This window comes from Halichoeres trimaculatus, unplaced genomic scaffold (assembly GCF_033239565.1).
Source record: "Halichoeres trimaculatus isolate MK-OKI-2021-1 unplaced genomic scaffold, fHalTri1.1 fHalTri1_scaffold_6, whole genome shotgun sequence".
Classification (NCBI taxonomy): Eukaryota; Metazoa; Chordata; class Actinopteri; order Labriformes; family Labridae; genus Halichoeres; species Halichoeres trimaculatus.
The window spans coordinates 21,909,899-21,937,458 of NW_027437184.1; the positions used below are offsets into that span (position 1 = coordinate 21,909,899).

The window sequence follows — 27,560 nt, forward strand, 5'->3', positions numbered from 1 at the left end:
TGTTCACTAATTCTGCTTTTGCTACAAGTGAAACCAGACACAGCTGCGCTGTAAGGAAGTACACAGAGGGTTATAATAATAATCACAAATTAGTGTCGCATACTGTGGCTGAACTACCAAAAAGTACTGTTATCATGAGGGGAGAAGTGTGTGTGTGTTAATGTGCAGAATCTTGTGTGCCTGCTTGCATGTGCTCTGGTGTTTAGGAAGCGTTGTTTGTTTTACGATCTCTGTTGTACTTTGCAGCTTGTGTGTTTTCTGCCGCTTCCTGTCTCTATGCAAAGTGTGTGAGCAGTGGGACAGAGCTCAGGGGTGAGAAGTTCATCCGATTCAGTCAGCACCCAGTAAGAGGAAGTGATGTCACGCTCCAGCCTCAGAGGGGTGGGATTGGTTTGTGTTGGTGTGTCAGTTGTTTGCTGCAGGGCTCATGTCTATGCAGATTCTCATTTATTTGCAATGCAAAAGCACAAAGGGACCAAAAATCAGTCTGTGTGTTGCCGCCAGTGGGAAGTGAGGGAAAGTTAGAGAACTAACAGAGAATGAAAGTATGCTAAGTGAAATTGAATTTACTTTCAATTTGATGTACACAGAACCCATCAAACACTCAATAAACCAAATACGGGGTATGGGGCGGCGGTTTAGCTCAGAAAAGTTGGTGCTTTCCAAACACGCAATCTAATTTCTAAGGAGATCATTCTCACAACAACTTCCGGCTGTTCTGTGGAAAACCAAAGCTGCTGTATGCTTTGTGCTCTGTGCTAATGGACCGTCTGTTGTTGTCGGTGAAGGACAATAAAAAGCTTCCAGTATTTTAATGGCTGACAAATATTTACACATTCATTTACTTATGTGTGCTGCGCCTTTCAGCATCAAGAGGAACATTATCGACTATAGCCTGTTTTCTTGATTTAATTTATAGGTGACACATCTCATCAGTTATGTTTTTGGAAACTATTTCAAAAACTATTAAGGACAACCATGGTTTGTTCATTATTATTTGACAGGGATGTAACTATATAAAAATCTCATTATATATCAATATGAAGGTTTTAGTCATAGTTATCATGCAAAGGAAGACAGGAAACACATGCCATTTCCACAGCTCTGAGCTCTGAGTTTATGCTAACCTTCTGGATCCTTTGTTGTCAACTACAGAAAATGTGTGTTGGTAAAGTCAGTGCGACGTCTTGTTATCATTTGAGCTCTTGCAGCGTTATGAGACTGTAAACACTTCATACAGAATCTCTTGGTGTGGTCGGACGTTTTCCACATACCTTTTCAGAGTGATATGCTTGACATATGGCTTTCTTATTAACTGTAGTCCACCAAAGTCTAACCACTAGGAATGTATTGATCCAACTTTTTAAGTCCTGATACCAACCCTAATCCCCGGAATAGATTAGGACCAATACCCGATACAAGAATCAGATCGGTGTATTCCTACTAGATATGTGTCCAAGTCATCTTTTCTCCTTTCTTGTCCTTTGACATGAGAAAACCAGAATGATTCAGATCATGTTGGATTGAAAAGCTGCTGGAGCATCCACTGTAATAATAACAATGAAAAAATCCTGTTCCTCCCCACCAAACCAGTGTGTCCACTGTTTTCACTGGGACAGCACAGTGCAAAGGCACACTTAGGCCCCGTTTACACGGAGACTCCCGCAACGATTCTTCCTTTGCGTTTTCAAAAGCCACCCGCGTTTACATGAGGACGGCGTGAAAACGATCCGCGTTCATACGACTCCAGGAGGAGAAGTCTCCTCTTCTGTTTTTTCTTTTTCTGCCGTTTTGTTGTGTGAGACGGTCGGCAATCCAACCATGACGCGCATTACCGCCAACTACTGGCTCAACTGGAAATGTGGCTGAGCGCGGAGCCTTCACCTAAAACTGCGAGTGCGCATGCGGTGACGTCAGCGTTTCACCCTGAGACGCTCCGCTCTGTGTTTACACGAAGCTGGATGGCGGAGCGGATTCAGATCTTTCCACTCTGGGGAGCGTTTTCAAAAGTTTGCGTTTTCACTGAAAACGCAACGTGGTCTCGTCTAAACGGAAGGCCAAAACGCAACGAAATGTTTGCGGAATCGACCGTTTTCGGCGTCGTGTAAACGGGGCCTTAGTGTGACAGTTCTGTGTAGTTCACACTTCCCTCCACTTGCCCTCTCTGTTGCTGAAACAAAACTCCGCTTTCTGCCTGGAAACCCTTTGGTTTGACACCACCACAGGTCTACAACAGCATCAAGACACTTCTGGTGTTACTGTGATTGTAACAACACCATTACATCCCTACTGTTTGATTCTCTCTGCTTTGAGAACTGAATGTGTCCAGGATTTTTGATCATTGGCTGGGTTAAAAAGATATTTGAAAATGCCATTTTGCTTCAACTCAGTGAAATCTGCTTTATACGTAACTATCACTTAATGGTAGGGCTGGGATGATATGCTATTCTCGCAATTTGATTCTGTTACGATTTTTGGGGTGCCAATTCGATTCAAATTGCGATTCTTTGATATTTACGATTTTTTGTGATTTTTAGTTTGCTTTTTTAACACCAGACCATGTAAAAAAGTTAAATGATGATGATAATGTCTACAGACTATATCAGGAGCCATACTTTCCCATAAAATGCACATCACGTGAGTCAGAGAGAAACATTGCACCCTCTGCTGGAGAAAAGTGGTAACTTATTTCCAGTTCTGTTTATAAACAAAGACTGAAAAGAAGAGTTTGAATTTGGAAAAAAAACAATATTTTTTTGACAAAGAACCCTGATTTTGATATTGTCAAACAAAAAATCCCAATATATCAATTTTGATTTTTTTCTCCTACCCCTACTTAAATGGGACATATGCTGATCTGTGATTTAATACTTACATATAATATAATAAATTTGAAAACAAGACCTTTCACCCCCTGAATTTTCAAAACATGAAGTATTGTATTTTTTCTGATATCCTAGAACAAGATTTGATGCCTCTGAAAATAGGTCATTGACATTTGGCCGTGAGATTTCGACCGTTGTGACGACACGAGGATCCTTTCTTTTTATTGGAGTAATCTGATAAAGCAGCTCCTCCTCTTTGATGTCAGTTAGTCACGCAACCACCACCGAGGGATTCACCCACCAAGAGACGAGTATAAATACAGCTCCCTACTAGCTCTGGCTAACTTGACTGAGTGCTGGATGCAGCGACTCTGCTCTGCTGAGCAGCTCAGCTTTACATGATGAATCAGCCGTTAAAACACTGTAGTTTTAGCAGACGTCGTAATACTTATGAGACTGTGATATTTGCATGCTTGTTCTGACAGGCACTGTGGACCTGGACCACAATAATGCTGCGGTAATAACATAGTGACAAACTGACGGTAGAGGCGATCTTTAGACTACACTTTCAGCATGATGGATAAAACAGACAGAGAAAAGTGAAGGAGCAGGATGGAGCCCTGTTATAGAAATAGTTTATTGGTGAAGTCTGCCTATATTTCCACGTATAAACTATGCATGTAACAGTACCAGTTTGACTCACCACACTGAAGCGTCCTGAGATGATCTGTGTCGAGGTGGATTTTCTTCCTCCTGAGCTGCAGAACCGTCCAGTTCTGACTCGGGGTCCAATACAAAAGGACATATCCTACACTCTGCCATTTTATTAGTGCTATCAATGCCTTACACTGAAGTTTTGGCAAACAGCAAACTCGCTCGGTCTGCTCCATTCAATGTGGCGATTTTGTAAATACTGCCATGCTGCAAAAACCGCCCCCTGGCTCTACCCCCTCCGCCCCTCTGATAGAACTGACCAATCAGAGCACAAAGGGCTGTGACGTTGCGAGGTTACTGGAGGTCATTCTCCAAACGGTGCGTTTCTACGAGATCTTCAGAATGGCCTAAAATGAGGATATTGAGAACGCTATTGTGGGGCAATGAAGGAACTAAATGACTTGTACTGAGGGCAGAAATGCTTTACAGGCATCCTAGTCTGGCATAGTGAAAAGGAGAAACAAGCATGATATGTCCACTTTAAAAGACTTGCAAGCTCTACAGAGAAAGATAACTGGGTCCTACCTTAGTTAATACTGTAAAAACAGCTTTTTATTCATTTCTATAGTACAAGTCAGCAAAAGCTCTGTAACCAGTAATCCATGGTCTAAATTATGAAGCCTTTGTGGAAGTGCTAGAAACTGTTGTTGTCACAAAAAACAAGAGGCTGGATGCAGAAACACGGCAAATCCTAAAACTTCAATAAAGACCACCTAGCTTGTGTATATTTGCACACATTGTACGGGGTGAATTGTTTTATAACTCAGTTTTCATTAAGTTGTTAAATTTATGAGTTTTGCTCATATAGGTCATGGCTAACATGACTGACGTGCAGTAGGTCGGCATTAATGTTTCCCTGTTAATTCTTGTGTTTTACTAAGCTTGAAGAAAAAAGAGTTTTGCTGTTCAGCTTTTCTGAACTCTGAAAGTCTTGTTGTATAACTGTTTGCATGACCATGTTTAAAGTCAAACGTGTATACCAACAAGGACTACAAAGTTTACATGTGGAGATCTCAGTGCTCTCCTGGGAATAGTTTCACTCTGGAATTCATGTGAAGAGAGGATGCAAGAGTTTTCGTAAAGAGTAGAAAGACAGGAAGTAACTTGCAGGCCCTGAATCTGTTCCCACCTCCACACAGCTGGCGCGCACATCATAAATTGTTATGAACGTTGGATTTTTAAAAAGTGCTAAAATGGCTGGGCACAGCTTCCTTCCTCTAGTCTGGCCAAAAAGATGATGGCAGATTTTCAGAGGAGGCTTTTAAGCTCTTCTAACATCTCGTCTGATGGAGTATAGTGACGGATTTAACCTGTGCCGGTGCAGGTGGCTTTGGATCATAGCTCACTTGTAGGTCTACTGTGGTTAAAAGCAAGAGATCTTTGCGGTACTAGAAGAGAAGGCTAGCTTGTTAGCATTTCTTCACAAAACAGGCCCTCAGAAAACTAGAGCATATGTAGGTCATAAGTCTGTGGAAACAAAGGGAGCAGGAAAGACTGAGGAGGAAAGATGAGATTATGATAGACCAGCGTGGCCCAGTTCTGTGTTGACTTTAGGTCCAGCTCCAGAGATGGAGACAGAAGGCAGAGCCTCACATCCAGCAGATAACGGTAAACAGAAAGAGGCCTGGAGGCAACAGTTCAACATTTTTAGAAACACTGTGACAGAGTTTCCCATCATGTCTTACCTTAAAGATACAGAACCTGATGTAGTGAAATAAAAAGACTTGGCTCTTTTAGTATCTGCCAACATCTAACAGGAAAGGGTTTGTTCTACAACACCCAAATAAACCAAACAACTAATCAATATTATAGTCAACATATTGCTCAACAATGAAAATAAATGTTGACTGCAGCCAGTATGATACTTTCTGCTGTTTTGGGAGAATCATCCCCTGAATCTGCTGCTCCCCTCTGTTTACCAGATTTTTACAGCTGCTTTTAGCACATTGATTTCCTCTCTTCAGCAGCTTTATGTTTATGTCCAATCAGGCTTCACATTGTGTCATTTCTGGGGTGCAGTAGCAGCTCAACCTGCGGTGACTTGACCTGAGAAGCAGAGGAACATCCTCTCAAGTCTAGTTTTGATTCAACTTTTCTAAAATGGGACTGTTTGCTGCAAGTTTACTTCCTGGGCCCTGCGGAGTTGCTCTTTACAGCTGGTAGCACTCAGTCAGGTGCAGACCCATGGTCTCTCTCCGTCAGTGTACCGTACTTCTGGCTGATATGTGTGTCACATGTTCAGTAAAAGAGTAAAAACATTTATTTGCCCCTCAGAGATGAATAAAGCCTTTTTCTAGTTTTTTTCATTGTCATTCAAAGCAGACAGCCTTTTTTTTCTCAAGAGGAACCCTGGCTGCCAGTCACTAGCTGAAACAGGGGTAGTCAGCTAATTGCTGATGAGCTAACTTGGGTGGCTGAAGTTGGATGTCATAAATGAGAGTTGGTGGAGACCAAAACTGAGCTAAAGCCTGGTTTGTTGTCTTTGTACGCCACAGTGGCTGAAGTGTTAATAAGCTCTAAATACTTGTAGAATACTTCATCTTAACCCTTGTAGCCAACGTGGTCTGGTCTCTCTGATAGTCTGGTTGTCTGCTTCCGGTCCTGCCATGTTTCCTGCTTACTTTTTCAACAGCAACTCTTAGCGTATTATATTAGATTGATAAATGTTGCCTTTGATCATACAGCAATTAAAAATAGGAATAAGGAAGAAACTTGGAGAAGATGTCATATACAGCTGAGGTGTGTGGTGAATAGGGATGGGAATCGAAAACCGGTTCCTGTTGAGAATCAATAAGAAAATTTGAATCCATCGATAACGTTAGCCTTTGTGCTTAACGGTTCCCTTATCAATTCTTTAGACAGGTGTTCATCAGTGATAGAGGGTCTGTTTTTGGATTTGTTGAACTGCATCACTTTTTTCTGTTTATGTGTCAGTTCATGACTGACCTTGCAGGAAGGGACACCTAAAGGGCCAAATATGGCTGTGATTTGCCCAGGTCTCATTCAGCAGGTGTTAATTCCCGTCCTCACTGTCATCTCTATCCTGGACTATTTCTGCATTTCATCCCTTGATCTTTTGATCTTATCTTTCTCTGTTTCCCACAGATCTGAAGCATACAGAGAAGAACCATACTTGATCACAACAGGCCAGACCACACCAGGTTAAGCCCAGTTTTCAACCCCTCACCCCCTCTCCCCTTCCTCCCTTGGCCTTGAAGGCTGCATCCACCTGGACACTGCGATCGTCTCATTTGACACGGAGATATTGTGCTCATCAGAAAATCTCACACCACTGGGACCCGAGAGGAGGCCCAGAGGTTCCCCCCGCTGGAGCCCTAAGCTGTGCCTGGCAATGCCTCAGGTGAGACTAACAACAGAAAGGAGTGAATCTACAGGAAGTGGACGTTAATGATTAAAAGCTTTGTAGGCTGATGTATAATGTAGCCCCAGAGATACTGATTTAAGTGAGTTTTATGATGTAGCTCGACTATGCTAACTAATTAGCATTTACAAAACAGTGGATGACAACAAGCAAAGAGCAGTGGATGTTTTATTCAACTCAGAAAAAAACTGAGAAGAAGATTTTGATTCATGAAACTTATAAATTAATGACTTCAGCTGTTGTTTACTAATTTCCGTGTCTCGTTTGATTTTTCTGTCGTGTTGCAGCCCAGCGTCAGTGGGATGGAGCCTCCCTTTGGGGACGCATTTCAGAACTACTCGTTTGCTGACCAGGCCCTGACCAGCACGGAGCTGCTCGCCACCAGCTCTGACCCAGATTTCATGTACGAACTGGTGAGTAGATTTTAACACACACACACACACACACACACACACACACACACACACACACGCACACATACACACACACACACACACACACACACACACACACACACACACACACACACACACACACCAAGGCTTTGCCACAGACAGGCTCCAGACTTTACTAGCCTGACTTCTTTTCAGATCAGTCGCAGCTGCTCACGCTGTGCTGTCACTGATCTGCTACAGTGTCGGAAAGTAGAAAACCGATCACCTCTTTATCTCGTTTCTATCAGCATGTCCAGTATATTTCATTTTCCTGGCCTTTTTAGGTATTAGAATTTAATAGAAAAATATAAATAAGGCTTTACCCTCAGACAGGTCTGCTACCAGTGTGGCTCTGAAAACAGAACGCCTACATGTCTAATTGTTGAGCTGGCATGTAATGTTCCTCGGGGTCTTGGATGGAAGATGGGGCAGACAGCTCACCTGTCAGCATTCACTCTGTCAGCTGCAGGTGTCAACATCCGTTTACTGTCTGCTGTAGACTAAACAACAGTGATTCAGAGCCATGCTCTCAAAGTAACAAAGTGCTGAGACAACACAGTGTGGGATGATACTTTCTCTTTATCAACCCTACAGTCAATGAAAATATGTGACTTTTTTAAACTTTTGTATTTATTTATGTAATTTAGACAGATAAAGGCTTCAGTGTAAAAATAATCAGAAAAATTATGACAGAAAAATACAAAAATAAAGGCACATTTTGTCTTTACAGACTTTCACCTTGGTATGAACTTCTGTATGAAACTAAGTCAGGTAAAGTGTCTATAGATACTGCTTGACACTGTCATGTTTGCCTTCTCCCTGCAGGACAGAGACATGACCCACCGGCAGAGCCCCTGTGGGGACAGCATGGTGGGTGTCGGGGACGGAGGGAAGGAGGTGGAAGGCTGTGTGGATCAGCTCATGGGACTGGGCGAGACTGAAAGAGAAGTCTACAGCAACTCAGCATTCGAACAGTGGGACTCCTATTGGGAGGACCTTACCAGGTACTCTGTCATTGATTCACGTGACGTAGCTCAATCAGGATCCAGAGGCAAGATCACACGACAACAGTTTTAGGGTGAAACGCAAAAGTTTTGTTGCGTTTTGGCCTCGCATTTACGCGGAAACAGTGTTTTAGCCATCCTGAGATGCAAACTTTTGAATAGGGCCTACAGAGAGGGATTTTTCTGAAAAGCTGCCGACACAGTTGCTGTGTTACTCTGCTTTGTGCATATATTACTACAACAGTACCATTGTTACGATCATCATGGACTACCATGTTGTGCTTGTGTTGCTCAATCCGCTGAATGTCTATCAACAAAATGTGTATCTGTTGCTCCAGTTCTGCACTTAGTATTAGCCAGTACACCAGATGATCAGCTCGACTCTCCTTCAGTGGGGATCTACCAAAAGCCACTTCTGGAAAAGACAGTTATAGCACCACCTACAGGCCTGGCATGCTTAGGGGCTGTATGCTTTTTTTGTTTGTTTTCCCATTCGTATTTTACTTGGAGGTTTTGGTTTATACTCCCCTATATAGTTACCCTGCATGGTTCATGGCACGTTTATCCTCGCGTCACCAGGCTTGAATGAAAACATTGGCCAATGGACATGCTCTCTCAACCAGCACCCCTGGTTTAATGCAATAGTTTAATCTAGGGTGATTTGATTGGTCGTAAAGTACAGTGTGGGTTGTACCAAAGTATGACAAGATGGCGCGAGCCGGTAGACACGTTTGGAGGAGCAGAACTGTATTTTGTTGCTCATATGACATTGCAGCTATTACTGGTATGTTAAATGCTGAATGGCTCTTTAAAGGTCCGCTTTGGAATACTACAAGAGGACACAAAATGGATTTTAGTGGCTGCTACGGGTCCATTTGGTTTAAAACACAACACTGTTCTACAGCTGGGAAGGTAGGAGAGAAAAAAACTCACACCTGACAGTTGATAATGACAGCTTTTATACTCACAGCTGTTTATTTTAAATACGAAAAATTTAGCTCCCAGTCTGTCTTTATTTTGCAGTGTCAGAATCAAATGGAAGACGTTTTCAGATTTAGTTTCACAGTAGCTTTGTGAACTCAATACTGACCCCACCTGGCAGCAGAGTAAGGTTTTATTTAGAAACAATGGCAAAGTCAAATACGGTGCTATTTATTGATGGAAATCATCATCATTATTGCCCTCTTTACTGCTGGTGTGATTATGTACAAAAATGTTGTTTATGGTTGGGAGGGGGGGGTCATACATGTTTCTCCAATCCCTCGGGGGGGGGCGGGCGGGCGGGCGGGCGGGCGGGCGGGCGGCGGCGTAACGTTTTTTTGGACGCTTGGGGGGGTGGGAATAAAATCTTAATCACGTCCCAACTATACCCCAGTCCTATTTAAATAACGATCAGCCCCATATTACAGCATTTTCAGTACCTTTGCGTTTCGGTTTCAGATTTTTTTTCACTGCGTTGTAGTGTTTTCAGATGAAACATTGTCGTGTAAATGAGGCGTGTAAATGTTTTTTAACCTTCGCTGGTGGCGTCCAGATATAAGCTTTTTTGACTTTGATTTGATTTGACCCTTGAAGACTCTGTGAGGTATTTCAAATCTTCAAATCTCAATACTACAGTGTTAACGTTGTAGTCCTTGTGATTGACACCCCATTTCACCTGCTAGTTCAATCTATGGTGTCTCCAGAGCTAATAATATCTCACAGTTACCTTAACAGTATGTACTCCACAGGGTTCAAGAACAGCAGCTATCTTCATTTGGTTATGTCTTTTCAGGTGTTAATGGCATTTGGGGAGGGGGGTCAAGGTCAAAAGTTACTTGAATGATGTATCATCATTTCTGTTTCATTGCCCGTAAATGATTCCTTCGGAGAGAGAAACAACGGTAAAATCAGCAGCAGCTCCACTAACTGTTCTAAAGCTCAGAGCTGATGCACCGCGTTGGTACATCTACGGTGTATGGAAACTATGCTTTGTTTTGAGGCAGTGTCATATACTGTTCATAGAGCTGCTGCTATAAAAGACACAAGACACACTAATCCACAGCTAAAGCAATTTCAAGTCTGGTGTGATATCACGTTCACAGTCCAAAGACATAACAAGCCTTTTTCAAACACTGAAGTAACATTTTTGTGACCCTCTTTTTTCTATCTCATAAACGCGGCCTGTTTTTGGCTGAATGACTCAGCGTTTGGCTGAGAGCCACAGACAGGCCAGGGAAGTCAGAAAGTGTTTGGAGATAGACTAGTATTTGTTATGTTTGGGTCTTTTTATGGGATTTTTTTGGAGTAAGACAAACAGAGACTAAATCTAGTGATATTATTTCACAGTCAGGGCACACACACTCTGTGCTGCCTCTAAGAGAAGCGGGGCCTCTGGAAAACAACTCGTGAAGTTTGCTGTCCTTGTTTACAAGACTAATAATGTTTCTACAGCAGAGAAGTCCAGTGACTTCGTGCTTAGTCATGGTGCATAGCTTCACAGACATGGTGTCTGTGAGTTAAAACCAGACATGTTCAGCTCGGAGTTTGGCTGATATAAGCAGTAAAGTTAAGATAATGCAAAAGACCAGAACTGTAAATATATATTCATTTAAGGAGAGGGGATCCTATCATTTTAAGGCAAACCTCAAAACTTTGCCTGTTTTTCTGACTAAATGAATGAAATCAAGGTTTATTAAAATTAATGATGATAGAGCTTCAGTTTATTGACCAACTGAGCTGACTGTGTTCCCCTTGTTCTCTCTGGCTGTCTTTTGCTAATATTAAAGTAGATTTGCCAAAAATAAAATGGTTCGACCTCAGAGGAGCGTGTAGCCACTGTGCTCTGGGTGTCAGACTTGTTTTAGGAAAACTGCACCTAAAGAAGAAGAAAGTCTGTGAACATTATTGGACTGGACAGCCCCCTAAAGGTTTTCACATAAGAAGAGTTTACCGTCACTGACAGAAAAATCCCCCAGTCAGGACATCTTGGTTCGACAGTGGACAATTTAGAGCAGGTCTTGGTTAAGCTCAAAGGCAAGGAGTGGTTTTAAGAGGTCGATCAACAACAAAGCAGTTGGCTGCTGCAGTCTCCTGAGGTCTCAGGTGATGCTTCTCCTGTCCTGCAGCCTGTTCTGACGCTTCGCTGCCAAAGTTGTTTGTGTTTCCTTGCCTCTGATGTTGAGCGTCGGCTGAGGACAGAAGTCAGTTTCTGAATTCCTTAAAATCTGAGCTGGATTCCTTTGATTTGTTGCGGTGAATTTGCTCTACCAGCTCTGATTACTGTGGTGTTAAAAGGGAAAGAGCTGTAATTTTGGTTAACTAGTGAGTCGTTCTTCCAGTTCAGTCCACAGCTGCTGAGTGGTGTAGCTCACATGTCTTAAAGATACCATTTCTGGGCTGGTTGATGACATATTTTATTCGTGTTTTGTGGCGCACCTTTGCTTCTTGTTGTGGTTTCATGAAAACCTGTAAGAAGATTAAAGCAATGTTTGAGCGAGAGTCGTGTGTGTGCTGAAATTTGAGCTAACAGATGTCTCCCTTAATGTTCACTGCACTGATCCTTTCATTCATAGAAAAAACAAAACTGTTTGATTACCTTCAGGTTTACATCATTGGTTACAAAATTCAACTCATCAATTTGCTTTAGACTTTGTTTTGATAAGTTTTCCATAGGGATGGGCGAGTACTAGTATGGGTATCGGGTATTGGGGTGACACAAGCCTTATTTCAAGGTATTGTTACTCACAAAGGCTGCCGACACCATCAGCCGATACTCAAGGCAAAAAAAGGTCTCACATTGAGTAAGTCCTCTTTGCCAGTCGTTTGTACTATATTGCTGCGGATTGACGGCATGGCAAATGTGGGTCAGAAATAACTCAAACTCTGATGGTTGTTAGTTTTACTTGGCACTTTTGTCAATTAATCAAAAATAAATATAAACTTAAAAAGAGAGTTGATTTTGTTTTATTTTTGACTCAAGCGCAGAGTAACTGTGCTGCCTTTGTTCAAAATAATCTGTAGCTGTAATTAAAATTTAATGTATCAAAAGTGCGAGTGGTATTGGTGAGTTTTCAAGAGGGAGTACTCGCACTGGTATTGGTCTGGAAAAAAGGGATATCAAATACCCCTAGTTTTTAATTCAGAGTCTAGAAGGGTCAGTAATGTTAACAAAACATTTTGTCAGAGCCTACAATGGCATGAAAGCAGTAAATTAGAAACGGTTACATTCGTACCTTTGATTCGACCTGTGTGTGTCTTTGCTCTGCAGATACACACGGCTGGCCAGCTGTGACATCTGGGGCACCAAAGAAGTGGACTTCCTTGGACTGGACGACTTCTCCAGCCCCTACCAGGATGAGGAGGTGATTGGTCGAACCCCTACGCTTGCCCAGCTCAATAGTGAGGATTCCCAGTCTGTGTGTGAGGCGCTGTACCCCCCTGCTGACCTCATCCTGCCGGCCCCCCAGCCTCAGCCTCAGTCGTCCGTGTTCCCCTGTCACGGGAAGAGACCCCTGGTCCCCAGCCATGGATCAGGCCCTGGTTCAGCGAGGCTGTCTCCGAGCACCACATCCTCTTCCCGTCCTTCCCGCAGCCTTCTCCTAGACTTCCCTGAGAGCCCCCAGAAGGCCACCAGACCCGTTCCCTCCAGCACAGAGACTATGGCCAAAACCCAGAGCCTCCTCAGTCCCACCCAGGACCACAGCCAAGCTCACAAGGCCCAGGGGAGAGGAGCCAAGATGGCTGCTCCGACTTCTCCCGGCTCTGACTTTGTGCGCAAGGCTAAAGTCCGTGTCAGCACCGTGCTGAAAACTCAGCCTGACAAGCCCTCCCAGACGGACTTTGAGAGATCAGATCCTCCTCTACCGCTCCCTCAGCCGCCTGAGGAGAAGGCCTCCACCTCTGCAAGCGCTGCTTTGGTGGGAATTCCTGCGGCCACTGCTGGCGGCTCTGGCAGCCTGACGAGCTTTGAGAGGAGGCCAGAGGGGGCGGTGAAGAGAGAGATGCCCGTAGGCTGGTCTGCCTCGGTGCCTCAGCTGATGGAGACCAACCAGGTGGAGGATAGCAGCACCTCTGGGCTCGTCGGTGGCGGTGAAAGTGTGGCGGGAGTGAGTGGTGGTGTTTTGGTGGGTGAGGGCACTGAGAAGAGCAAGGAGGAGGAGCACAACTACTCCCTGTTCCTGACCCGCAGCAGACTGGCCGCCAGAGCTCACTCCCAGTTAGAGGAGGACGAGGAGGAGGACGAGGACGAGGAGGCAGAGGAGGAGGACGAGGAGGAAGGGGATGGACTGGAGCTAGATGATGAAGACCATGACGAGGGTTTTGGCAGTGAGCATGAGCTCTCTGAGAATGAGGAGGAAGAGGATGAAGAGGAGGATGAGGACTATGAAGCAGACAAGGATGATGACATGAGTGATGCCTTCTCTGAGCCAGGTACTATCATGTCAAATTCACACTTTTACACTTTTAACAAATCACTGCACCGTCTTAAACTCTCCCTCTCTGTTTTTGTTTTTCTCTATCCTCGCCTCGCCAGGCTGCGACATGGAGCTCATGGACGACATTAAAGGTCTGACAGCTGGAGTTTCCAGCCGGAAGAGAGGCAAGCGTCGTTACTTCTGGGAGTACAGCGAGCAGCTCACCCCCTCCAAACAGGAACGCATGCTCAAACCGTCTGAGTGGGACAGACACACGCTGCCTAGCAACCTGTACCAGAAGAACGGGCCTCTCCACGGTAAACATACATCCACATTACATCTATGAGCTTTACGCTGGAACAGATACAATCACAGATTATGTGACACACCAGGGAACACCAATCAACAATCAAACCTACAAAGGGAAAACTTTATTTAATCAAAATGACACTAAATTTTGCGGCCTCCACTGAACGTGTTTTTGAGACAGTAACCCATGAACTGAGTCTGTCACTCGAGCTGTGATGATTGGGGTTTGCCACAGCAGCAGCTGTGCACAGCATGTTGCAGAGATACAACCGTTTAAGCGATCACGTTGGAAATATTAAAAAAATAAATGGAGCGTGTCTCATATCTCACATAAACAGCCTTTTAAAAAACAGTGGGAATGAAAAGCTCAGGCAGCAAAGCATTTCTATACACACACACACACACACAACAGTATTTTATTTAATTGTGTTAGAAAAATAATTTAATTTCAGGATGACTCATGATGCATTTTTAAAATTTGTATTTATGAGTATTTCAAAAGAAAAAGCTTTTCAAGCTTTCAATAATTCATTCAAATCGAAGGCGCTTGGTTTCAAAAGACTTTTCTTTCTTTAGTGGTGAGTCCATTCCCACTTTAGATCTACTGCAGGTTGCATAAACGTTTCTGCTAACAGATGAAAACTGAGCAGATTGAAAAGCACATTACAAATTTGAATGCACTCTTTGATTTTTGTTCCTAGGGTGTATTCAGACCTGGACTGTTTGGTCCTCTTTAAACGGACCAGGGTTCGTTTCCCATGATGGTGCAGACTTTCCATGCAGGTGTGAATAGACACAAATGAACCCTGGTGCAGACCAAACAACCGGACCAAGACCCACTTTTTGAGGTGGTCTCGGTCCGCCTCCGAACGAACTCTGGTGCGGTTCACGGTTCTCCGGTGCAGGTCTGAATACAAACCAAGGTCCATCCGAACTAACTACAGGATACATGCGCCTTTTGGCCTATAAAGCCACCGTCTTTATGACCGTCTTTGGTTCATACCTGATCCTCCGTCTTCTGTTTAGCCACGCTGTTGCTCCCATGTTGTGGGTCAGGACACGCAGAGCATAGCACCTCCTCGCTCGATGCATTCGTCTTCGCTGTTCCAAATTGTGAAACAGTGTTGTTAAGCCTGCCTTGAAGGAGCTGCTCTTGAAACTGAAAATGATTTTGCAGCTCTAATAAGAGCACAAACACACATGTTTACCTCCATTTCTGGGTCTGTATTCTGTGTGCCGCCTTTGTCAGTGCTGTCCGTTGAGAGCACTGATCGTCACACACGTGGATGTGTTTACAGAATATAGTCCACTTGCAAAAAGTACAATCTGGATACGAACCGCACCAAACAAAAAAAATGAAGTCAGCTTTTGGTCCGCACCAAACAAGTGGACCAAAGGACTTTTCTGGTCTGAATACAGCCTTCAACATCATATAGATGTTTGTTGTAAAACAGTATAAAGAGCTGAGGATTAATCCCTCAAAGTGTCAACCAGAAGAGCTCTGACATGCTGGTGTTGAAGATGTCAGCTAAAACAGGAAATGCAAAGTGAAAATCACCTCTTTTTCTTCTTCTTAAAAAAGGAAAGTACCTGCTGAAGAAGTCTCGCCGCACGGACGTTGAAGACCTGACTCCAAATCCACGCAAACTGCTGCAGATCGGCACTGAGCTGCGCAAGCTGAACAAGGTGATAAGTGACTTGACCCCCGTCAGCGAGCTTCCTTTGACTGCTCGACCCCGGTCTCGCAAGGAGAAGAACAAACTGGCATCAAGGTAAAACGTGCATAAGTACTCATACATGCACGGATGTTTAGATATTTAATCACATCAACCTCCACAGTGTTTGAACTTAAAGCTTCAGAGCTTATTAACAGAGTCAGGTTCAGCTGTAGGAGCAAGTGTTGTGTTTGCTTCTCCTTCCTGTTATGTTCGTTAACCTCAGCTCATCTGTTGTGTTTTGTAGAGCCTGTCGTTTAAAGAAGAAAGCCCAGTATGAAGCAAACAAGGTGAAGCTCTGGGGACTCAGCACAGAATATGGTATGTTGACTTCTAACAGATTTATTAATAAATCTATTTCTTTACTGATAATTAGAATCAGTTCTGTTGTTTTGGACATACTTTTTCATTTGTCTTTCTGATGGATGAAATTGCTTATTGACAAATTTAATCCCTGTCGCTGGTAACTACTAATTGTTGTTGAAGTAACTTGTTGCATTGTTAAAGCTGATTGCTTTTCTGTGTCATTGTTTAGATCGGCTGCTGTTTGTGATCAACGCCATCAAGGAGGAAATCGTGGCCCGAGTGGAGGACACTTCTCCTCGTCCAACCAACATGACCGACACTCTGGAGCATCTCATCCAGGAAACACTTGGTAAGATCCAGAGAGGGAGTTACTCACAGGGTGTTGGTCATCTGTAAACATTTTGATTAATCCTTGGAAAACCAGCATCTAGTCAGAGGCCAAAAAAGGTAATAATGATGCTTGTAAATTTTAGTCACTGGGATAAAAAAATAGCAGGCAATGATGATCAATTTCCTTTGCATCATTTATCAAACACTTGTATAACAACAGCAAATAACTCCTTTATCTCCAGGAAACCAAAGTGCTCTGTTCTTGACCCCAACCCTCATGTTTGTATTCATGTCCTCAGACGATTAAGTTACATAAACAGGATTTATCTCTAAAGGCGTTTCTGTCTCCATGTGCAGTGGCATCACCTGTTGCTGGGCAGACTTCGGACTTCGTCAACAAGATCTTGGAGAATACTGGACGCGGTGATCCCACTGGTGGACTGGTTGGCCTGCGAGTCCCGACCTCCAAAATCTAAACAACAACGGTCCACTGAGAGAAGTGGACTAAATATTATCACCGTGCTGTCCCGTTGTAACTATGCTCCCCTCTGCATGCCCCTCCAACCAAGAGTACATACACATTGTTAGCCACACAAACACACATACCACCCCCTGTGTGTGTATCTATGTGTGCTTGTTATCGCCATGCACCTGTATGGCAGACACCCTAGCTTTCTGTCTCTGCACACCGCGTGCAGAGACAGTGCGTCACCTTCTACCAACCTATCGTGAGCATCTGTTGGGTAAAAAACGATGGTTAGGTGTGTAGCTAACAGCACACTCCAAATCTACTGGGGGTTATTAGATGTGTTTAGCAAAGCATTGTGTACGGTCGGTTCTGCTTCCAGGGCTGAGACGAAAAACAGTCACACGAGTGTAACCACTGGAAAACTTTCACGCAACGTGTTTGAGGGTGTGATGACTGAAGAACTGATGAGTGACAGACACCATAAAATGTAGAGGAAGTTCCAGTTATCATTTCCTAGAAGAGGTTCACCTCACATGGCTATAGAAAGTAGCATCAAGATGTCAGATTGACACACTTAGATGAGTACTCAAAAAAAGGTTTGGTTGCAGACTGCTGCAGGGAGGGGAAAAAAACGCAGCATGCTCTGAGGCGTCATGGGTGGCAGGATATATTTTGTATTGAAGGCCTAAATATGTTCATGCCATCCCTTGTTTTTGGAGTGGCACATTAAAGCTCACAACAAAAGAGTTGAAAAAGAGCTGAAAGCTGAAAACATAGACTTTCACAAATATGTGTCACATTCCTGCGGGGTGGAAGATGAGAGCATGCAGTATGAGGCTTAATGCTTTTATTTTGAAAAACGTTCTCTAAATCAACAGCAGGTAGTTGTGCATGTGGTTTGGTGCTTTTTTGGCCTTGTGCTGGTTTTAACTGGACTGGGTGAAATGGGCAGTTTGCCAGTGTGGGAGCAGATTGTGAGGAAGATGATGGTTGATGAAGACGACATAAACAGAGATCCATCTCCTCTAGGAAACTGTATATAACAAGTGTCTGCGAGTGAAAAAATGGCACTGGCTTTCCTTTTTGTACAGCAGAGATGACCAGGCTAACAGTTTGGTATGTTCATACTATAGTGTTTGATCAGAGTTCTATTCATTGTGCCTTGTGTATGTATGTGTGTTTCTGTAAGCCTGAGTGTGTGCGAGTGCGTGCCTGCGTGTGTGTGTTAGAGGGACTTAATGAGAAGAGGTGATTGGTCTGAGCTCCCTGATGTCCAGCCAAGGAGAGGACTTCTTTACACTGAGGGAGATTGTTATTGAATGTGAGAGGAGAGACACACCTGTGGGGGTTTGTTGTGTATTTCAGTTGTCTGAAGATATTCTGAATGTACATAAATGAAACGGAAGCTCTTGTTGCGTGATGCCACAGAGTCTGTGTATATAGGAGGGCTCTGCAATAGATTACTTTCTGGTTTTTGGTACTCTGTCTTTAGGGATCGGGGGATGGGTGAACAGATATTTTCGTTAAGAGTTACAAAAAAATTTGCACATTATATTTTGATTGTTTTTTGTACCAAAGACACATGCAACGAAATGGCGAACAGCCAGTTAAAGTAAGGTTTTGCACAGCTTACCTGACGCCGTAATGAATGTAAGAAATGTGGGAGGGTCAGGGAACTTCATTGAACTGTGAAATTAGCTTGGGTCCAATTCTGTACAGAAAAGGAACATTCATTCATTATTTTTTAAATCTCGAAGTTAATCCCATCTACGGGCTTCTCCAGTAGATTTGTCACTTAGCAAGCACTTCATTCCTGAATGGATTCCTCCCTCCACTTGCTAATTGTGTTCATGGCGCTTTTTAGGACACAGAACTAAAGAGTGCTCGTAGATAAGCTATGTTACATATTTTTTCTTGTTTGTTAAAATGTCACCAACAATAACCAAAATGTTTTGTTGTGTCACTTGTTTGATTTTTTTATGTAGAGGAGGTCTAGTTCATTGACAAAATATTAACTGAATTGTGTTCTAAAGTACTGTATATAGAAAACATTAATAATATATCTATCGATGGTGAAATGCCACTTTTCATGACAACTGATTCATTTTTAAACATGACACATTTCTAAAGCCTACCCTTGCATCCAGAACGTTAGAGGAAAAAACACAAAAGCCAAAAAAAAGTTCTTGTTATATTTTTGTACTTTAGCTGCCTGCTAGCTTTCCTGTTGGATTGTTGGTCAGATCCCGTGGAGAGAAGGAGAAGTAGAGGAAAAGAAGAGAAAGGTCTTTAAACTAGTCTGATTGTTTGACCCCTCTGGTCTCATTTGCCGGCTGAGTGATGATCTGGAATAGATTTCTGTAAAACTGACTGCGGTGAAGCTCTGATCGCGTTTGAGTGGTCTGTAGAGGCACACAGGGATGTGTCCAAAGGTATGAAGATGTGAGAGCAGATGAGGAAGAGGTGTTATGACAGGTGCAAGCCAAAGCCATTATAATTTAGCCCCAGGTTGATCTGGATTCAGCACTGTGTATTTCCACACTTTTGATTTTCACATATTTGCATCTTAAACGTGGAGTCGGTGGGATTTTGTTTTTCCTGGGATTGACGCGGCGACCTCCGAGGTGACTTAGCTGAATGTTATCCTGCCTGGTCTCGCCTCTGGTCCTAAGCTTACATCCATCCTGATGGGCAGAATAACTTCACAACTCAAAGTTAGAACGCCCAGCCTACAAATGAACCCTGTGTCCAAACCCTAAGAAAAATCATGCATGTTGCTCGTCTCCGCGCTGTGCCCTCAGAGGGAACGTTGCCAATCCCAGGAATTTTCAAATTCAACCAAACATAGTTAGCAGGAAAATACAAAGAGTCAGTGTTTGATGAGGCTGAATTCAGGTTAGTTTGGGTGAGAAAGACCTCCTTCACTGAATGAACCCTGGAGTCCGATGATTGTGGTGCAGACCTGCAGTTTGTCTGTATCACGTGATTGAATAATAGCCAGCGCTCCATTCACACACATATATAAATATATATATTTTTACTGTTTCTGTTCCGTCTAAAAAGGGAGAAATGGTGCTTTTTCTGAAACTAGAATGAGGAGTTTCCATGGTTCTTATTTTAGTCTAGTTGTAGCCTAATGACTTGCTCCCCCCTACCGTCCATAGCTATTTTCTTAGTAGTGATTCATTTTGTAAATAGACTATATAAGTTAAAATGTATCTTCTAAATGTTAGATATATGTATAGAATACTCTATCTTATATGTTTGAAAACAAAAGCACTTTGTCCAAAAAAGGAAAAAAAAATTAAAAAGAAAAGCATTTTTTTCTTCCATTTGCTGCTAAAAGGCCTGGTGTGAATGCTGCAAGTGTACTTGACGACTACTTGCTAGGATAGGTTTATAACCTGACTTGGTGAGGTGTATAAACAAGCAAGGAATCGTTGGACCCATGTGATGATATGAGGTGTTGAATGCGAGCATATCATTGCTTGGCTTTGAGGAGTTTGGTGTCTTGACAGGGATAGGTCTAGTTCCTGGTCAGGGGATCGTGTGTTTGTGGTCTTAAAAAAAAAAAGAGGGTTTTGATTCCAGGGCCCCTACATTGATCCTGATGCTGACCCCTTGGCGTCATGATTAATTTGCCTTCAGTAGAGGTTTCCTATGGAAAAACTGATTCTGCTTTGGCTTCCTCTTCAGGGTGATGTACAGTGTAGACACATTTCTCCAGAGAGCTATATTGTTATCATTTGTAAACTGATTTCTACTTGTGACTTAATGAGGAGGGGTTTAGCCTGGGGCGGCCGGGAAGAGCCCATTTGAAAGACGCTGTTCCAGGTCGCCTTAAGGGGAAGTTACTATATCACTGTACTGTATGGCAAGCCAATTACAAATGGAGACTCAATCTGGACACTTATTGCCTTCTTAAACAGCTTTTCATAACACACAAACAAAATAATAACACAGAGGACATGTCAGGTCTCAAGGGGTTTTCCTGAGATTATGACGTCGTTCTTTCTGTATACGGTCAACAACCTACAACAACAAAACCATTCAGCCTGATTGGTTCAAAACAACCTTGACTGAAGAGCAGATGTGGTGAACTATGTCTGAAAATGTGCTTCGAGTTTGAAGCATTTTTTTTTCAGCTAAGGTTTCTGCCCAGGCCTGAAAGGGGGGTCAACAGCGGTCAAAGGGCCGCTTGTTGACCGACAGTAGTGTGGCTTAAGAAAAGGAGTGTGTGTTTTGATGCTGATCATGAGGCTGGTTCAAGAAAGAGTCCTCACAGGTTTTTACATTTAACATGATAGGCGCAAGCTGTGCAACTTTACATTCAAACCAGGAGACTCTGTGGCATTTTAACAGTTGAGGAGTGAGTGAAAAATCCACGCCAGTAAAACTATTCCTTCTACTTTTTATTTCTGATGACGTAAATCCTATACAGTCAACTATTAAGCTAATAGAGTGTGTAACTTTGTGCTACTCTTGTCCAATAAAAGCTAAGTGGATCCATAAAGCTCTTCTTCAGCAAATCAGGGTAATATCGTTCTTCTATCTGACATATGTGATGACATATAAAATCAAAAGAAAATATATTTATGTATTCCAATTATTGTCGCCATTCTTTACTCTGTACAAAATATTTTGTGTGTGTGTGCGTGTGTGTGTGTGTGCGTGCGTGTTATGATAAATGTCAATCATTATAGTGCAATGCTCTCTACAAGAACTGAAAACAGGCCAACAGACTCATCACAAGAATTCACACATTTTCAAACCTACGACCTAAAGAAACGTCCACTCACAAAACAATCCGATTCTGAATTCTTGCCTGGGATTTGTCACATGGTGCTGATTACTTTTCATTATATCAGAAAAAAAACATGAATTGAAATGGCATCCATATTCAGCTCTGTGAGTAACATTGGTTATGTGATTATTGTTCCCAAAGGCTGTCATCAGAAACTGAACTGTCACTGTTGGACCAATAATTCTGTGTTACTGACTTGTTAAGATCATTGTTGTTCAGAATTTCATTATTTATTTGTAAAAAGCCAGATTCTTTGATCTAATGTTACTGCCTATAGTCAAAGTGGAACAAAGTATCGTCCACATCTTCAGAATAAATCACCAAAATGTGGTCTTTGATTATTTTACAAAGCAGACACAACTATCTCCAGAGAAAATTCTTGGTATTGCTTTTTCAGTTTATCTGTGATTTCCCAATCATTTGCGATGGTCTGCTTAAAAGAGCTTCACAACTGGGAATTTTGAAACGAACACCACCAGTTACCTTCAATAGATGTACTTTCTGAATTTGATGAGTTGTTTTTTTTTTGTTATTGAGTCAGAACCAACCATTATAATGCAGCTAGTCTTTGGCAGAAGCGCAGCGTGGAGGAGACCAAAGTTAGAGCTATGAAGGTAGACACTTTGGTTTTATCTGTTTGGTATGTAGCCTTTGACATGGGGCAAGATAGCATTTTCAAAACAGTGAATACAGATAAGCTTTTAAGATGACAATGCCTTTAAAACTCCCCATAACATTCTGAATCATTCTCGTTAGGAAAGTATGAGGAGCCGATTGGGAAATCACAGATCCATGAGAAAAGTGATACCAGATATCAGTATTTTAATTTGTTCACAGTCCTGACTTATAGTTTCTGGCTGGTTGTGATGTCAGATCTCAGAGTCTGGTTTTAAGCCTCTTTTGAGGCATTTCAAATGTTTCCTGTCTTTTTTAAATTCATGTGGGCTGCCCCTGTTGCTTGTCAAAGCGCCTCATCTTCAGAGGCTGTATGCTTATTACCCTCTGCGTTCTCCCCTGTGTCTGAGCGACACTCCAGAAATGTACTCTGTGATAAAATATACAGTGAGAACACTGCATGCTGCAAAGCACTGAGAGAAACAAGCGATCTCTGCATATTTGGAAATAACTTGGCGTCATAGAGTTAACTCACTGTACTCTCAGTTGAATGATTTCATACTTGCTGCTAATGAATGAGCACAAAGAGACTTTAGATTTTGGTTAAGTGTGTCTTCAACACAAATACAGTACAATAATACCACAAACCCCAGTTTTCCCCCATACCCTCTTTCCTTTGACAGTCAAAAGACCAACAGTGTTACTCACCTTGAACTTGGCTTTTACGTTAACCAGGAGAAAAAAAGTACTTTGAATACGATGCCTGCTGAACCAGGTGCCTTAATCAGTTATACGAGAACACAAATCTGCACCTTCTGTCAGTCTGGAGGGGGTTTCCCTACAGAAACAAGGGGCTGGGTTTCCCAAAACCTACACTTAAAGTACAAATGAGAATCTTATTTTCCCCAAAGTGATACTTTTTGTAAACAAATCAGCCTTTACGGCAGATATAAGCTGTTTAATTGTAGGCATAGTAAAAGAAACATCGCTGAAGAAGAGCATAAATGACAACTTGTAAACTAAACGGATGTTGTTTTGGGAAACCTGGTTCTATTTTTAGCTCTTTCTCTGCCCACTATGCCACGTTATTGTGTTTTCTGTCTTGGCTGCTATTGCTGCTATCACCGCTGGTGTGTCCGTAGAAGAGCAAACTTCCACTGTGTCTGAGGCAGAGGGAGACTTTGGCCTGCTTTTTACCTTAAGAATTAAAATGCATCTTCTTCTTTGGTTTCGACGTGGAGCCACTTGAGACTTTTTAGAGAAAGACAAAAAAATACATAAAAACAAACAAAAAAGCATACTTTCCATTTCTTAACTTTGCTATTATGAAGTGCCAGACCCTCCTTGAAGTCAGTGTTGGCACTGAGTCGCAGGTTGCGAATGAAGCGACAAACTGAGCGTGGAGGTAAACTGTGGTGCTAATCTGTCTGTGGCTGGGTGCTAACATGGCTGTGTTCACAGGCTGTATTAGCCATATTATTCCTTCTATTGATGACTTGGGTCAGTCTTGTGTTTCTGACTGCTGCACTGCTGTATGCTGACATGGCGAGGTATAACTCTGCTGCTTTGCTGATGAATGTAGATTAGTCTTCCTCAGCAGGATCATTCAGACAGGTGTGAGTGTCTGGTGGAGATTTTCCTGTTGTTCTATTTCCTTCTTTTTGTTCGACACACAGAGGAAGCCTCTTGTCATCAGAACCCAGAAAGATCATGAATGTTGTTTCTTTACAAGGCCGCTGTCCATATTATGTGTTAAAACTTTATTTTAAATAATATTTTGGTTTAATATTTATGCTTTGACTCTGTCAAATGTTGCTTGTTTGAAATTTTTATCAGAATTATATGTATTTCTGCCTTTTTTCCTGATCCCACCTTCCATAGCATTGGTTTGATATTTATGTATTTTGTCCTTTGAATAAAGTGTTAAGAGTAAAATAATTAAAACTAGACTTATAACTTTTCACTGGTGCAGGCTTCACCAGGTGTCAGAGGCTTTACATGAGCTCACAGACATGGATCAAAGTCAGAATGAAACCAGATAGTCCCACAGGATCCCCTGTAGTTCTCACTGATTACAACTATCAGACTAACTAAATAGTAATTTTCTTATTCTTTATTTCGTACATTTACTGTGATCATCATGTACTAAAAATACTATTTACATACAATCCTGGTGCTGCCACTGCACTCTGGAGCTAATTAATAAAAAAGGATAGAATGTTAATCATTTAAAGACGGACAAGTTGGAGATATTTTCACTTAAATACCCCCACTCAAATTTATTTATAGGACTATTTTGAGTCGAAAATAATTAAGAGAAACCAATAAAAAACAATCAAGCGTGTTATGTCTTGCTGAATATGCAATTAAATTGAACAATGCACCATAACATCACTATACTTTAAAAAGTTTACACAATAGCTAAATGTTATACAAGAGATAACATCTAGTTTTAAAAAATGAAGCCTATGCTGAAGTGCTAAAAGCTGCAGTTCAGTGAGTGTTTGCTTGAGGCTGGCTGCAGAAAGACCAGGAACCACATACACACCAAGCCAAAAAAGTCGTCTTTTACGGCATTAAAAACATGTTTACAGCCTGTCTGGCTTAAAAAAACAGCTTGAGGTTTGTCCAATCAGAGACGCATTTCCAATATGGCCCCAGCCAACGCTTGGCTACATTACTCTGTATCATAAACAGAAGTGTCTTTATATTATAAATTCTAGGGTGTTAGATTTTTTTTAGATAAATATGAAGGTTATTTAACTAAACTAAGCTAGGCTAAGCTAAGCTAAGCTAAGCACAAAGAGTGGAATCAGAGGGAAAGATAACGTTACTGTACAAACAAACAAAAAAAAAAACAGTATTCACCAACCAACTGCTTAAAGCTCCTGGTTGTTTTAAACAATCATCTTTTGACTCTTTTTTTTCCCTTTGAATTTAACCTGTACAAAGACCAACTGTAAGGATTATGTGTGTGTGTTTTGGTTAGTTACTGTGTCCTGTTGATGCTGGGAGGTTGCTGGCTAAACAGCAGTCACTATTTGTTCCTTGTGATGATCGCAAAGAAAAATTAAGATGAAGGTTGACTTAGATGATGAAAACCTTAAAAAATTGTAAACCTTGATTTTATTAGGCTAATTAGAAGAATAATAGGCTTAATGTAGCATTAAATCCATTACTTTTACTAGATCCAACAATTACAAAAACTTCTAGTACCCCTTATTCCTTGTCCCAAGTATCCTCAGTAAACCTTATTTCAAAACTGTAGAAAGTACAGAACAGTGTGCCTCGGTCATTTCCATTAGCCCGTCTACCGTCCTTCAGGTTAACCTTTTACACTCTTTGTAATGTGTTGTTCCATAGTGTTAAAGGAAATAACTTTCTGATCTGCAGTTTCATTGTGGCTTTGAGCATCTTTGTCTGTGAGACTCATTAAGGGTTCTGTCATTGGAGGTTTATGTCTTCGGAGGGGCAATATCGCCTTTTTCACACAGCAGCCATTTTCATCTGATGTCAAGCTCACGATGCGAAGCTCAAATATGAGTGTTTTTGTACCACTGTGTCACAGATTGTAAACCTGCCGTCAGTCTTACAACTGGTGATGTTTTATTGGTTTGCGTTGAATAAACAATTAAAAAGATAATTGATAACGAAATGTTATTAGAGACCGCACAAATTAAAGTGGAAACAACACATTTTATGAACTGTTAGCTTAAGACACCTCCTCACCCTTAATCCCTGACAAACATTAGCTAAAAATAATTCCTTGTAAAGGCAATAGTAGCTAATTAGTACAGTTGTAGCTGACATTACGTTAGCTGCTAACTTGACAGCAGCTCAGAAACAGATTCCTTACAAGCAGCACGTTAGCTAACAATACATCAGTTAACATTTCAGTTATTAAACCAAACAGTAGGTTAGCTTTCTGGCACTTTTTAGCTAATAAATGCTAGCTCTTACACAGTTACTTATGGTTAATCTACAGTATTAATTCAACCTCAAACATTCTGCTAGATTCCACTTGTGGTCGACGTTGATTGTTTTTGTAGCTACACATCAATTTGAAAGCAGGGAAGTGAAATTTAATGGTCAGATAGCCCACATCTTTAAGACCTACACTCTGTCATAAAGCTGTAAAACTTCAAAGTTGGTTCTGGCGTCCATCTTAGAGTATGACTTCAGATGAAAATAGCCACTCAGTGTAAATATGGTAGGTAAGAGAAACCTCACTTTGACACACTGCTGATATTCTCCTGACTGAGGATCAGGTGCTCCACAGCTTTGGGGCTCAGGTTAGGTTTAATGTTGGTGACAAAATAAAAGCATAGACCAGTTTTCTGGGAAAACTTAATCACTGCGCCAGAGATGCCCCTCCCCCTTTAGGGTGCTGTGTTGTTATTTCATTTTAGTATTATATAAAGATATATATTTTATAAGAAGGGCTTTGGTTTGCAGTCATATTGTCAGGGAGCTCCTGAGATTAGCCAGGGGCCACCCAGTAAAGGCTGGTGGGCAGAGACCCCTAACCCTTCCCTACAATCAAAGATGATGAGGAAGAAGGCGTTGACTTTTTCTGCAGACTGATCTTATTAAAGAAAACATCAATATCCCACCCCTAAATAAAACAAACAAAACCCCTCTTTCTACCCCCTCTATCTACACACTAAACATTCAACACTGCAATGACTGACCTCCCTCCAGACTTGCCAAAATGCATGGAGTGAGAGAATTTTAACAAATGAAAAGTTAATCTTAAGCATCTTTTATGTGTTTCTTTTTAATTTTGATAAAACAACATAATTTAAGGCAATTTTCATTTAGGAAATCCATACAAGTCCAAACATGTAGAGAATGTGTGAGGTATCGGTCATCCTGAGCTTCACAGCTACATGCCATCGTTCTGATGCTTCTGGTCTTGTATGGTAACTTATTTAATTAGATCAACAGCATGGGATCTCTCTGTAGTTAGTCCTGTGTGTGTTCCTCTCCCCAGTCTCAGTAGGAAGGCTGTTCTCCATTGCTAAGTGCTCTATAATAGATCTCTTGGTGATTCTAATTTCATAAAGAAGCAAAACCTGCAGAAAGTAAAGTATCCTGCTGAAACTAACTTGATCCTCTCTTTAGCAATGAAGTCTATATTTGTAGTTCACATATATGCCTGTTCAATTACAATATCTTGACAGTTGTTATATTTATGTTGTGTAATAAATGTTGTGCTGGGTTTTGCTTTTGGTTTATCTAACTTTGTCCTTTTTGT

At 41.9% G+C, this 27,560-nt stretch overlaps 1 protein-coding gene across 1 annotated transcript in view; it reads left to right on the forward strand.

Moving 5' to 3' along the window:
* Positions 1 to 25,299, forward strand: part of crebrf (creb3 regulatory factor) — a 32,599-nt gene extending 7,300 nt beyond the window's left edge. The window contains exons 2-10 of the mRNA XM_074672057.1: positions 6,645 to 6,900; positions 7,209 to 7,334; positions 8,181 to 8,359; positions 12,609 to 13,771; positions 13,875 to 14,072; positions 15,647 to 15,836; positions 16,027 to 16,100; positions 16,315 to 16,434; positions 16,773 to 25,299. Coding sequence (XP_074528158.1) covers positions 6,892 to 6,900; positions 7,209 to 7,334; positions 8,181 to 8,359; positions 12,609 to 13,771; positions 13,875 to 14,072; positions 15,647 to 15,836; positions 16,027 to 16,100; positions 16,315 to 16,434; positions 16,773 to 16,891 — 2,178 coding nt within the window. The 5' untranslated portion in view covers positions 6,645 to 6,891 and the 3' untranslated portion in view covers positions 16,892 to 25,299. The remainder of the gene's footprint in view (positions 1 to 6,644; positions 6,901 to 7,208; positions 7,335 to 8,180; positions 8,360 to 12,608; positions 13,772 to 13,874; positions 14,073 to 15,646; positions 15,837 to 16,026; positions 16,101 to 16,314; positions 16,435 to 16,772) is intronic.
* Positions 25,300 to 27,560: the final 2,261 nt, after the last annotated feature.